Source organism: Anopheles moucheti, chromosome 3 (assembly GCF_943734755.1).
Source record: "Anopheles moucheti chromosome 3, idAnoMoucSN_F20_07, whole genome shotgun sequence".
Classification (NCBI taxonomy): Eukaryota; Metazoa; Arthropoda; class Insecta; order Diptera; family Culicidae; genus Anopheles; species Anopheles moucheti.
The window spans coordinates 79,484,680-79,498,177 of NC_069141.1; the positions used below are offsets into that span (position 1 = coordinate 79,484,680).

The 13,498-nt window shown below is 44.0% G+C and overlaps 1 protein-coding gene across 1 annotated transcript in view; it reads left to right on the plus strand.

Annotated features, from left to right (window-relative positions):
- The window catches only part of LOC128300395 (RING-box protein 2), a 31,797-nt gene extending 19,091 nt beyond the window's left edge, over window positions 1-12,706 (plus strand). Inside the window, exon 2 of the mRNA XM_053036432.1 lies at window positions 12,341-12,706. Within this exon, the coding sequence (XP_052892392.1) occupies window positions 12,341-12,522 (182 nt within the window). The 3' untranslated portion in view covers window positions 12,523-12,706. The remainder of the gene's footprint in view (window positions 1-12,340) is intronic.
- Window positions 12,707-13,498: the final 792 nt, after the last annotated feature.

The window sequence follows — 13,498 nt, forward strand, 5'->3', positions numbered from 1 at the left end:
ACTCACCGTACACAAACGCTCTCACCTTCCAACAGGTGTGAGTATATGGGGGGGGGGGTCCTCACACACACACAGACACGCAACGGAACATCACATCAAAACATGACTTATGTGCGTGTGTGGTTCAAACTTCAAGGGTATCAACAGAGACGAGCCCCCATAGTAAAGGTGGTCGAGCCCTCGTACGGCGGTTTCGTCGAATGAACGGAGTTTAACTCGTACCCTCTCTCTCTCTTCCCTTCCTCTCCTCATACCCCAGACAGTACCCCGACCACCGACCAGTTCCAGCCATCACCTTCCACCGACCACCAGCGGCTTCTATCGTGAAGATCCCACGTTGCAAATATACTGCTGAGCACGTTGATAGCGTGGACGACGTTGTGGTTTGTTTTCTCCACTCCACCGTACTGCTGATCACCAGTTTCCTTTTTCCTACTCCCTGTCCCCGTTTACCACCCGTACAAGTCACCCGCATTCTTTGCACGAGCCCACCAAAACGATCAGCTTTCATCAGGTTGAGGCTCCCACGGAACACACAGGGGTGATGTAACACGTGCCGAAGACGTTCGCTGTGTCATTTAGTCAAATATATGGTTTATTTGCTCGCGCTAGGTGGTTGTTGCTGAAATTTCGCAAATGGGACACTTTAAAAATGTGCTCGAAGGGGTTCACCAATGAAACCCCGGATCTGATAACGCACACCGGATAGCATGCTGTGTAATGGGGTGTGATATCGTACACAGGCATGTTACCTTGGCATTGATGATAAGTGGGGTTGATGTAATTTGTCATTACCTGTTTCATTTCCTTCCGTTTCGCGAGTGAAACGAATCGCCGTGTTGTGTATCAGGGGGTAAAGTCTAGCGAACGTTGACGTGGAATGAGTTTAGCAAACGCACGATGACGTTGCTCCCCCGTCTGTCCACTTGAGAATCATTGCTGACGACACTAACGCACGCTATTACGATAATGCCGCGTTTGATGCTCAAAAACTTCCAGTTTATCGAACCATTCGAGATGCTTGAGTGGAAGAAGATCGCACAACGCATGAGGCTGTGACACACATTCGTGAATGCGGTGTGTTTTCCCAGCTGTTGACGTACTTAGGGCCTTTAGACGATCCACGTAACAGTCTCACCGTATGTCATCACGCAAAGAAATATTCAAACCCCTCCCGGTTAACTCCAGAGTTAACAACAAAATAAAAAGCCTGAAGCTGTCTTTTACGATCGTTTTCAGACCATGGCACCTGTGGTTTTGAAGACTTGGCTCAATGTGACGTGGGTTCGGAAGGGAGAAAGAGCCAACCATTAACCGGGCCATGCAGCATGCAGAGAGCGCACCAGAAGATAAGGTCTTGCCCGCAAACCAGTTTGTTTGCGGAGTTCCGGTTGTAGTAGGGTGTGCGGAAAGGGATGCGAAGAAGTGACGTCAAGGTTATGCCGAGACGTGTGTTGTGTGTGGTGGGTCTTCGCTTAGGTCAGGGTACTGCAGATTTTCCATTCGCTTCAGGATGTCGAGTCGATGTCAAGGTTATGGCGTGCGTTTGAATCTTTGTATCCGTTCAAATAGCTGTTCCGATCGATCTGCCGCTTGATGATAGATTGAAAAGATGATCATTACAAAAAAAAGCTTATTTTTGTTTGCTTGTTTATTTCACAAAACACAATTTCGCAACAATTCTGTGCAATAGAATTGGCCTAAAAAATGCGGCGAGGGGAAGTTGTTGAAATTCACCACGCTAATTCACCATCGTCAATCTTCATTACCGGTAGGAGGCGAGGGATCTCAAATAAGGCGAAATGATCTTGTTGGTAAATAAACCACTTAACCTTCGCTAATGGTTGATTGACGATTTTGCGTCGCTATTGTTGTTTGGGCGCTCATTTTCGCTTATTTGTTGTCAGTGTTTTTTAGAAGTATGGATCGATCGATTAAATTGACAATGTCGAGTGTCAATATCGATGGATGGTGAGTATTAGCGTACATCTGAAAATTGCCAATGCGAGCAATCATGATGGATGAGGCATCTTATCTTGAAGTTGGAACCGCCCATGAAAATTGCTCCGCCCAACCGGATCCGTTCAGCAAGAGGAAGATTATTATTTGCCATGATTATAAAACTAAACACTGAAGAGCAACAGGAGATGTATCTTCTTCTAGTTATCCGGCACAACAACTTCAAGAGGTCTAGAAGAGGCCTGGGGCATTTATCGCTTTGGTTGACTTTTATCTACCCAGAGCTGGATAGTCAGTTCTGCGTACCGAGGAGATTGGGTCCGCATGGGATTTCGGACCAGTCCTGTCGTGTAAAGACCAGCGCCGCTATCAATACACCAAAGAATGGATGTCCTTAGACCTCGGTAATGCAGAATAAAACAAGTTTTTCTCAATATTTGTGTTGTCATACTTAGGGAAACAAAGTGTAATTTGATATAGGATCGTATTAAGAGTTTTATAATAGGCGGAAATGTTCACTACGTTCAATTCGCGATAAATAAGAAATTAATACATCATCGTTGAACTCTGCAAATATTCTCGTGAAACAGTTCATTGGTACTGTCATGCACAGGTATTTTTTCTCATTGTATTTGTATCACACCGGTTGTGTGATGTTTGGTTTACTTTCTAGTTTCAAGGTCCCTTATCGCGAGCAAACCACCGCGCCCCAGTTTTTCACCTGCTGCACAGTGTTAAGGGGATGGTTGCTTTTATTCGTGTACCGGTTTTTGGGTTGTCGCACCGATGCTCAAAGGTTTCCTATTAGTGTACGTGCCCGCTAGTACTACCACTACGAGCAAAACGGTACGGAAAGAGTAAATTTGGAAGGGTTTCTAGAGTTCGGAGTTCGGTGCACAACCTTCGAAACGTAACCGCGCGAAACGATCGTACGATCACTTCCGACAGGGACGTATTGTTCTAGAATAAAAAAAGAGCTTTCAGCAATGTGCAGCACGCGACGTGGGAAGCGGCAACTGCACCTGCGTTATCCAATCGCGATCGGTATCTGGCACACACACATTGTCGGCAATCAACTGCAGCTAATCCGAGTCTAGACAGAAATCCGCATAATTTACATCCGCCCGAGCGATCGGTTGGAGGGGCAGTGCTCCCGAAACCTCACCGAACTGGAATTTCATCTGGATCGCCGGACGGACGTATTAAATATGCAACTATACCCTACCTATTTATAGCGCACTTTCAGACCTCCTTCGTCAGTGGCTGGAGTCATTCGGATTCGTTCATTAAGTCAGATTACATGCTTCAGTACACCGTTGACGTAATGTCGGTCCTGTCCTTCTCTCCACCAGCGCACCGCAGGATGTGATCGGTGTTGTCTAGCCCTCCCCCGGTGGCATTGTGCACGTGCTTATTTTCTACGCAAACAGGGGTAGTGTTTTGGGGGGTGGTAATGAGGCGCGCTTGGGGGGACGGGAAGCCATTTCCGTCAAACAGGTCCTCGTTCGATACGGCAGGGATTGTGAACGCGAAGTGGAAAATTTTTGTAACCAGTTATCATCCTTCACATTGAATCTATTTCGGTTTGTAATACAATTAACAGGCAGACTTGGACAATGGAATACGATCAAGAATATTCGAATACGATCAAGCATTTTAATTTTCCGGTCTGGAAGTTCGATCTTCTAAAACAAAAAGGGAAGCTCTTCACCAATAGAGAAGTGCCAGGAGCCTCTCACATCAATTCGGCAAATGTTTCATTGAGCCTAAAGCGATTCTCGAGCATCAATCGCGCAAAAGAACCAACAAGCGTGTGATGTAATTAATTAAACTGACTTTGCACAATGTCAAATTGACTGTTGAGTGGCCTGGGCCCCCCCGGGTCGAAAAATTGCGAATGTGTTTTTGCCCCTTGCAACCACAACGTTACCGACGTTCGTGGTTTTGTCAATGTGTGTGAGCGTTTACTTTTGGGGGGTGTGTCTCATCACGGTGACACGAACACATTGGATGGATATCGACGCTTGTTCACAATTGTGTAAATTGGAAACAACATTTTGTTGTTCTATTTTTCTCAAATTTTTCTCAAAACAAGATAAAATTGTTGCAATCTTCAAACATTACGACCAGTACTTATCAAACGTGTAGCAAATTGCTCTGTTGCGTGTGACCCTAGCGAGGCAGCGCCACAATGGTCGCACGTGTGACGCGCGGTCGAGCGAAACATTTGAATTATTCTGTCGCAACCGTGCGCCGGTTGTTCTGAGCTATTACGGGACCACATTATTCATAAAGTCCGGACAATCGGCTGATGATGATTTAAAACGCATTAATGTAGATTATTTTATCGATTAGCTTTCTCCATTAAATCAACTCTAGACGCGATGGAATGTGGTACGCAGATGCATGAAAATCATTCATTTATGCAGTGATGTGAATTGTGCGGGGATTTTTGTCACTTGCAGACGACTTAGCAACACGCCCGATCTGGGTTATAATCTGTTGTTTTAAAGGGTTGATTATTTAGCTTTAGATATTCAAGTCACAGCTAGGCCGCCCAAACATGGCAGATCAAGACCGCAAAAAAACGAATTAAAGCCAATTACAAGAAGATATGGCAAAACGCAATTTGTTGCTTCTCATTTCGTACATTGGACCGTTACCCGATATCAACAGCGGCTCTGTGTTATTACGAAGATTAAAATCTTATCCATCAAAAATACCAAGCCCCCAGTTAACCAACCGGCATGACCAACGGCGGAACTTGCTAATTACTCAAAGCTGGACAATTAAATGTTTGGAATGTCACGCCGTTTTTGCTCCCCTCCAAAAAGAAAACTGTTGATTCATGATGAGCATGATAAGAAAGTATTAGTTCAATCCGATACAAAAATTCGCCTCGATGGACAAGAAGATACACAGCATTGAAATGCACATCTAGATAAATGTCTCATCGGTTGAATTTTGAAATTGGATTCTGCCAGTCGAAATTGCTTGAAGCTGTTCACGTTTGCATCCCAAATCTCTCTTCACGCGTACGTCATCATCTCTCCGTCTCACATGATTTGTCTGACGTCTGGGCGGTTAATGACGTGCGCGAAGGGTAAGGAAGGTTAATGTATTTTCGTCCACATCCGCTCGAATTCGTAGCCCCGAAAACGGTCGAGCGCGCGGGTGTGTCTTCGAAACCGGCACACGGACCAAAACTGTAATGCTGTAATGCCCGTGGCCGAAGTACAGTCTGATTCATACCGCGGGGTTTTACAATGGTTGGGAGCGTTCCAAATCAGGCAAGGTCGCTATGCAAGTCTCAAACCAACGTCCAACGCAAGATAAACAGTATGTGGTGAAATATATCCAACGCTCCTCCATATCGTTGCTCCATACTGATTCATCCACTGCTCATTCGGGTGCATTCGAGAATGGAGTTTTTGTGATGCAATAATGTAAATTCTTAACCAGTGCTGGAGTGCACCGAATGGAAAACTTTTCCACCAAAGTTCGCACTCAGCACAGCACGGCCACCGTTGTCAGAGTTCCACTAATGAACGTTAATCAATTCATTGGCGATCGCGTACGGAAGGTGATGGTGCGAATCGAGCACCGATAGCGGTCAGTTATCGTGTCGCTGTTAACTCGAAGCCTCGCGAAGCAAACGGAAACGAAACAAAAATCCCCCCTCCCGATCGCCGATCGACAATCGAATTGACACAAGTGTACGTATTGTGTGCGGCATGCTTCAATTGATTTGACAGCTAGCTGTCAATTGAAACGTACGAGCTGCACACAGAGGGCGCTGGGCGATCATTCCCAGTACTAAGTACCCATTGTGACGTAAATTACTAACGGTGACGTTCATGTCAATTTCATTCATAATATTTGAAAATTGTATTGAAAAAAGCTTTCAAATTTATGGAAAATTTCACGACAAAAGCATCAAAGACAGTGGAACAACAGCCGTATTCGCATCGATCAGTACGATCAAGAGATGTACCAGCCGCGTACAGCCGTACGCGATCGATCGGGTGTAGCCAAGGTTAAAATAATTAAAATCGATCAATCTGGAAGGAATTAATTGGAGTTTGGTTGCGTCGTACGGAACGATTGATTGAGCGCACCGGGAAGTGTTTCCATCAACAGACATTTGAATATTGTTCTCATTTTGGTCTATATCACATTTCCAATCAGTAATACGGACAGATCCAACTCATAACATTGTATGGGGTGGGTCTAACACATCACTCGCATTCGTGAATTTCTACAACGGGTTTCCTCACACGACGCTATCCGTTTGTTTACTCCGCGTCTTCTACTGCATCACTGTTCGCTTAGCGAAATGGCAATAATTGAAGGATGGGCTTCTGTTGATTGCAAAAAGTTTGCCAAAAATTAGTACATCCATCGTGTATTGCGTCACGTTGCTTTCATTTCCCAAATTATTAGCCACTGTTGGAGTGTTTTTTTTTTTGCATACAGACATTTGTGTTACGGTGCATGGTTGCTCAAATGATCCGATCGCTGAGGATCGCAAACTGTCCATCCACGTTCGAACATTTTGGCATGTTTTCTTCTCCTCTTCTCCTGTCTGTTTGTTTTGACCGTGTAACTTGATAAACCATTCGGCAGGGAGAAGTTTGTGTTTCTATGTGTTGCTTTACTGTCTTTCCTTATTGCTTCCACCGTTATGTGACCACAAATCAAAAAATCTACTTTTGCTGCTGAGTGCCGAGGGTGTGGCCAGCCGCCGGTCCTCTCGCACCAGAACGCAAAGATGACATTCATTTCACATTGAAGGATGGCCTTCGGCTTTATTGGTGAGGCAGTGAATTCACGGGAAGTGAATAATTTGTACACAACACGCCGATTAGTGCACGACCGTTGCAGACTTGTGTTTTTTTTATAACCACAAACGCAGTTGAAAAATTGATTAGCTTTGTTTAATTGGGATCGATGAGTACCTTAGTTCTACATATGTTAGGAGGTTATGTTTAATTAATTGAAAATTAATTAACATTAATATTACTAACAAAAAGGCTAATCAATAATACTTTAACTCATCTCATGGCTACGAAAAGATTATTCATTAAGAATTCTGACATGAAGTTGAATGAAGGTATACAATACGAATAATTAAAAATAAGAAAGTTTGTTTAATAACATGCACAACCGTGTTCAAAATAAAATTATCCATTTTCATTGCATAGCAATTTAGCAATACAGTGAATTCCCTCCAAGAATTCCAAGGTTCAAAGGATCCGAGAATTCCAAAAGAGCTCCAAGAATTTTCTTTCAAGAAGAGTAGTTGTTTCCCAGATTTGCAGATGGTAGCGCAAAAAAGATAATCTACTCAGAAAACTTGCGGATGAGGACCCTTGTGGAAACCCAAGACCCAATTGGAGATCCTAACATCGTGTAACTTAACTCTAAGACTTCTACGAATCTGAGGTTTTCCACGAAGTTCCTCAACTTATACTCCAGCAACATTTGATTGAATGAAGATCATACTAAACCTCAAATCTATCGCGACTATCCCGCACACACCCGTAATGTCCTTGTAGAAGTTATTGCTCTTGTTTACAACTTTTATTACCCACGCCACTCTGTGATCTAACGGTCTGTCACATAACAATGGCCAAAAGTTATGCCGCACACCACAATTATGCTTGTCGAGCAAAAGTCCACTCTGCAGTGAAGGTGAAAGTGATAAATTTAGACGTTTAGATTTACCTGTTCCTCAACCGTACACGACGCGTCCCCTCGCAGCAAAAAATTGTCATAAAACGTGCTCGGTGAATATTCGGTGAGCCTAAAAATAATACCACCACCGAACGCAGAGGAGCAAAACTTTGTAAATAAACATATTTGCCGTACACAATTTCGTACGCCGACACGCGAGATTAATGTTATATAATTGTCAACAACTGCTTCTCGCGTAAGTGACTTTTCTCTTAGACACCGTGTGACAGTCAATTTTCTACCGTTTTTCAATGGTAGATAGTCGTAGTAGATCATGATTCTCGTGGGTTATTTATAGGGTTACTGCGTGCTCACACATTTGGCGACCCTTAAACTACACCCAAGTCGCATTATTGCGAACATCTTTTCTGCGCACAAACGGCACAAAATTCGGCGTCATAATCGAGATCGATCTCAGACGGTGTAAAAAACAAGGCAAAGGATATGATCATATTTTTCCACCCTGCAAATTAACCTCCCTTAACTTCGGGTGTGTTGTGTTTGTTTTGAATGTGGGCGCGTTTTGGAGGTGTGTCACCGAGAGCGCGCGGTGTGCGTTTGGTCGAGCGTAAGTTTTAGTGTACAAAGCAGCGTTATCGGTAGTAGTAATGGATGCTGTAGGTAGTACCATTCAGAACGGTCGGCCATTGGCCGTGACCATGGCCATTTTGAATCAACCCACACGTTCTTTACTCTCCCTCTCTCTCTCTCACTTCTTCCCCTTCCACTATCAGCATAAAATGGTTCCATACCAACACAAGCGCGAGCACGGCTTACTTCGATAGTGAAAACCAAACACTGAGCAAACAGCAGAGCGAGTGCGCGAAGCAGGCGGGAGAAAGAGTGGCACCGATGATGACGTTACTGAGCGCGCGCTTTTGCCAACACACGTGACACGTGTTTTTGAATTTTCTTATATGCCCCCGCAAAAGGTGGAAATGTTTTTCGTCGTGGGTGGTGCCGGTTGGGCAGTATGCTAATGGCGCCACTCGTATAGACATCCTTGACAGAGGGGGGGTTGGAAAAACAGACTAACAAAAAAAAAAACAATACAGCAGGCTTTTCTCGTTCGGGAGGTGTGTTTGTGTGAAATGTTAACACCACCCCCCGTGGCTCATCACGCGGAAACTATTTTGAGCACCTTGTTTTTACCTTAAAAAGACACGGTCCTGGTGGTGGGGGTGGTAAAAATTTACACCCAAAATTTCCCACGCCACCACGCTGTGCGCTGAATCATTTTCATTCTGTCACGTTCACGCTAAATCTCGTACCGATGATCAACGGTTGATCTTTTGCCGACCACTGACCATAAAGCCGTCCTACCGAGTTTGATGGTTTGGTTTTGTGCAAATTAGCCCAACAGCGGAAAATTTCAACGGGTTGGTGGAAAACGTGCCCGAGACGGCGGAGCGATTAGGCCATTGGCCGTTTCAGGTAGAAGGAAGTGTTTTTTTGTTACTAACAACGACCAGTGAATGGGCCAGTGCCGTGCGTATCACGATCACAAACACGCAAACACCTGTGTGGAGGAGGGTGGGGGGGGGGGGGGTCCGCAATTAAATTGTTTTCAATGCTCTTCAACTTTAACCTGTGTTTTTGCGTCTTCAGTTGCGAAACGCACACGCACTCGTCGCCTTTTCGTGATCACCGCAAGCGTAATTTGCTCCTGCCGCGGGTGCTTTTGCGCACGTTTGCGCCGGGTGAATCGTTCCGTGTTTGAACCGTCTTGCTACAGTTGGATGGCCTTTATTGACCGTAGTTTCTGTTCGATTTGGTTCATTTTTGGATGGGTTTTTGTTTTGATTTTTTTCGTTTGTTGTTTATTACTGGACTTTTTGGCCATGAATAAAACACCCGAACGATGGTGGAGTATGAGGTTTTGCGTATTTAAATTCTTGGCTTTTTTTTGGTTTGTTTATAAATCTCACATAATGAGAACAAGGATCTGGCGTATCCGGAGCGAACGGAGCAAAAGCATATTACCAAGGAGAACAACCTCCTTCCGGATTAGTCTTGTGATGGAAGAGGAACCAAGATGCAGGGGAATTGTACTAAAAATTGTAACCAAAACAACCAACCAATTTAGCAAAGGTGAAGCCAACACCGGCACGAATCGAAAGTCCTTCAACCTGCGATTGCGTAGGGTGCATTTGAGTGGGAAGGCAATCCGTTGTGTGTTGGACCCGGAAATATTTGGCCATGAAATTGTTTTCGACCTCTGTAACGGGGGCTGTAAAAATAGCGTCGAAGAGGAGTTCGGATGTGTTGTTGTTTTGTTTTGGGATATTTCTTCATTTTTTATTTTGGAGTTCATTTATATTTTTTTTCAACCGGAAGTAAAGAAAACACGCATTAATTGTAGGAAATTGTCGTGTTCGTAATTTGCTAGGATCAGAGTTCAACTTCACCCTTCAGGTTTTTTTTTTACGAATACCTAATTTTATCTAATATTATTTATTTATTTACCTTTATTTATTTATTTATTTTATTTATTTTATTTTACCTAATTTTATTATCTTAGCTAGATCATTTCCGGGTGAGATTTGATACCAGACCTGTGCTGCATGAAAATCTAAACAAGTATCGTAGAAGCTAGGAGTTCTAGGAACTACCACATATTTTTTTATTAATAAATTCTTGTATTCTTGTAGTGCGATGATCGCAACAATATTGCGTAACATTAATCAATATCTCCTTGCTGCTTTGTTTGTAAGCCTCGCATATTGTTTGTCCGACCATCCTCACTGAGGAGTCCCTGTCCAAAGTCCAAGAGCAAGAACCAAGTGTTGGCCATTCTTAAATTATCGTTGACGCCAACCACAGCCCCCGAAAATATATTGGCGCGGGCTGCTGTTGTACATTGATGCGATGTTTTGCCACTTCTTCTGCCAGGAGATTCTCCCTTCCGTTCCCTGGAATTCCCCTAAATGGGGGGAGGGGAGGTACTGATGAGCGACGACAATGTCAGTTTGCGAATGGCGCGTCGTCAGTGTAAATAGCCGTTATGACGCAGTTTTATCAATCGATATCGATCAGCGAACGTCGTTAGATTCAGATATGATTCCGGTCAATTGGCCCGGTAAGGCCGCAGGTTTGGCTTCGTCGAAAGGGGAAACGTGTGGCGCCACACGTACACACGATCGATTCGGTTCCACATCCAAAACCAATTGGTTCGATCAATTCCACACACATACAGCCAGTGATGGTGGACAACCGAGCCGTGCCCCCGTTCGATAAATTGGCAATTTAGGCCCCGTTCCGGTAGCGAGAATCGAAATTTGCAATCGAATGAATCCGCAACTTGCAAAGAGGTGGGAAGAAAACGGATGGTTGTATGTATGGAATCGTGTGAATGCGTTATGGCCACGTTACAAACGGCACGTTTGCAACTGTCTAGTCAGGGTACAGATACAACAGTTAAATGCTAATAAACTAAATGTATTTTATCTCAATTCTAATTGAAACGTTCTTTAATTGATTTATTTAAGACCGAAATCCGATTATATTTAAAGTCCTTAAGAAATTCAGAAGAAATACGACAAATATTACCTTCGATTCAGAACATCTTTGCTATGTGTATTGTCAATACTCCCTCAGGACATATAATTCCAGCTAATTTGACACTCATCTACCAACAGGATGTGTTGTATGTCCGGATCAGCAAATCACGCTTCATGTTTGGAATTTCCACCATTTATCGACGGAATAGTCGCTACGGAATGTCACCGACATCCGGTTTCAGTCGACTGTTTATTTGAGCAGCAAAATCAATTAAAAGCCCAACACGATTGCAAACAGAAGCAGCAGCAGCAGCAGATGGTCACCAAAATGGCCATTGATTAGTTGACGAAAGGGGGCGAGTACTTTGCGTCATGTATGCACGTATGAGCCGGCATTTTATTCTTCAGCACAGCACACGGTTGCCCGGCAACCGGCATAATAACAACACTCACCGAATCGATTCCGCATGAATGAAGTGAGTCAGTGGAATGAATGGTGGTCCTGTTGTGTTCATTATGTTTATCTGTTCGGTGCTGATGCGTGTTTGCCCAAGCTGTGTTTCATTCTGTGGCTACATAGATTGCGCAATCCAGCAACAAATTTCTCGATCGTCATGTTTTAGTGTTTTGTCCCTCCCTTTGTCTTCTTTGTCGCTAGAGAAAGGCAGCAGTTGGAAAGCGAAAGATGAATTCGTGTAAACAAATTACTTGATTTCTGTTCGTACTTGCGTCATTCCGGTTTCATTCCATTTAATGCATTGTAAAAAAAAAACGCACGGCAAGAGGTTATCTCAATTAGGCGAAAATAAACTCTTGAAATTTCGTGGCTTAAACTTCGAGCAATAATCGTAATGTAAGATTCACATTTCCGGGAAATGTTTTTCCTTTGTTCGTTCTATTCGTTTTAATGATTGGTAATTGGAGAAGCCCTGCTGCTTTCCTTCCTCTCCTTAAAGTCCTTTTTTTGTCGCTAGAACGGCCTGGCCGTATCGACTTATTTTACCACGTAGCCGGATAGTCAGTCCGTGTGAAGATCGGTTCCGCTACCATCATGCCACCCTCCTTTAAGTCTTTTTTAAAATGAAAAATACCCTGTATCAAGCATAAATGTAACTGTTTGTCGTGCTTTCTTTTCTCTCTTGCAGATGCTTGCCTTCGTTGCCAGGCGGAAAGCAAAAAGGACACACTCGGCCGGCAGGACTGTGTTGTCGTGTGGGGTGAATGTAACCACTCCTTCCATCACTGTTGCATGTCGCTGTGGATAAAGCAAAACAATAGATGCCCCTTGTGCCAACAGGAGTGGTCCATCCAGCGTATGGGGAAATAAAACTCCTGCCGCACTCCCATACTCCTCACTGGCGCCATCATCTTTTTGGACTCATTATCCAAAACACGTGACCACACAGCAGGAAGAACAACAAAATGGCATCCGAACCTTGTGGGGTACATATTGTTCTAGATTTTTAATAAATAAGTGACATCTCGAGCTAAACCAAGAGAGTGCGGCACGTTTGACCTCAGTGTTAATACACATGTATTGCATTTCGCTTTGCAGTGTGTGGTTCAGTGGAGGATTAATCCCCTTGGAGACCCAAGGCGGAATTATAAATGGGGCCTCTAATTAATTAAATCTAGGTGGTGGGGCGACCACCTACTCCGTCTACCGTTTGATCCGCCGTTGATCCCTTATCTCAACTCAACCACGAATCCGAAGATCAGACTATTAAATAAACTTTTAATAAACACGCAAAAACACTGTCCACAAAATACTTCATATAAACACGTATGTACGTAAAAGCGTTTAGAAGAAAGCATCGCCAACAGCAGATGCTGATCGCGCCTCATAATTGCATACGGTTTGGTACTGAGTATAAAGTTTGCATGAATGTACCAACGTGCTGAGCTGTGCCGGTGCCCGAAGAACGTGGACACCGCGTACTAGCATACGAGCATACGACGATACGGATAAAGAGCAGTACAATAGATGTTAATATCACATATATCCGCAGATTGACTCGCGGTACTGTTTGCTTCCACCACATGCTGCGGAGCAAACGGACCAGTCCGTTAGCTTCCAGTAACACAGTGGAGGATCAATCCCCTTGGAGGCCCAGGGCGGAATTATAGTTGGGGCCTCTAATTTTAAAAACGATGAAGGAGGGGGTTGAGCGCATTGAGGCCCTTGAAATGATCTGCAACCACATTTGTCCAATTTTCCCATGATAGTCCCGGTGCAAGAATCGGTTCCTGTCGCGCGTCGATCGATCGATTCACAAAACATCTTTCGTACGGATTGTCCTTGG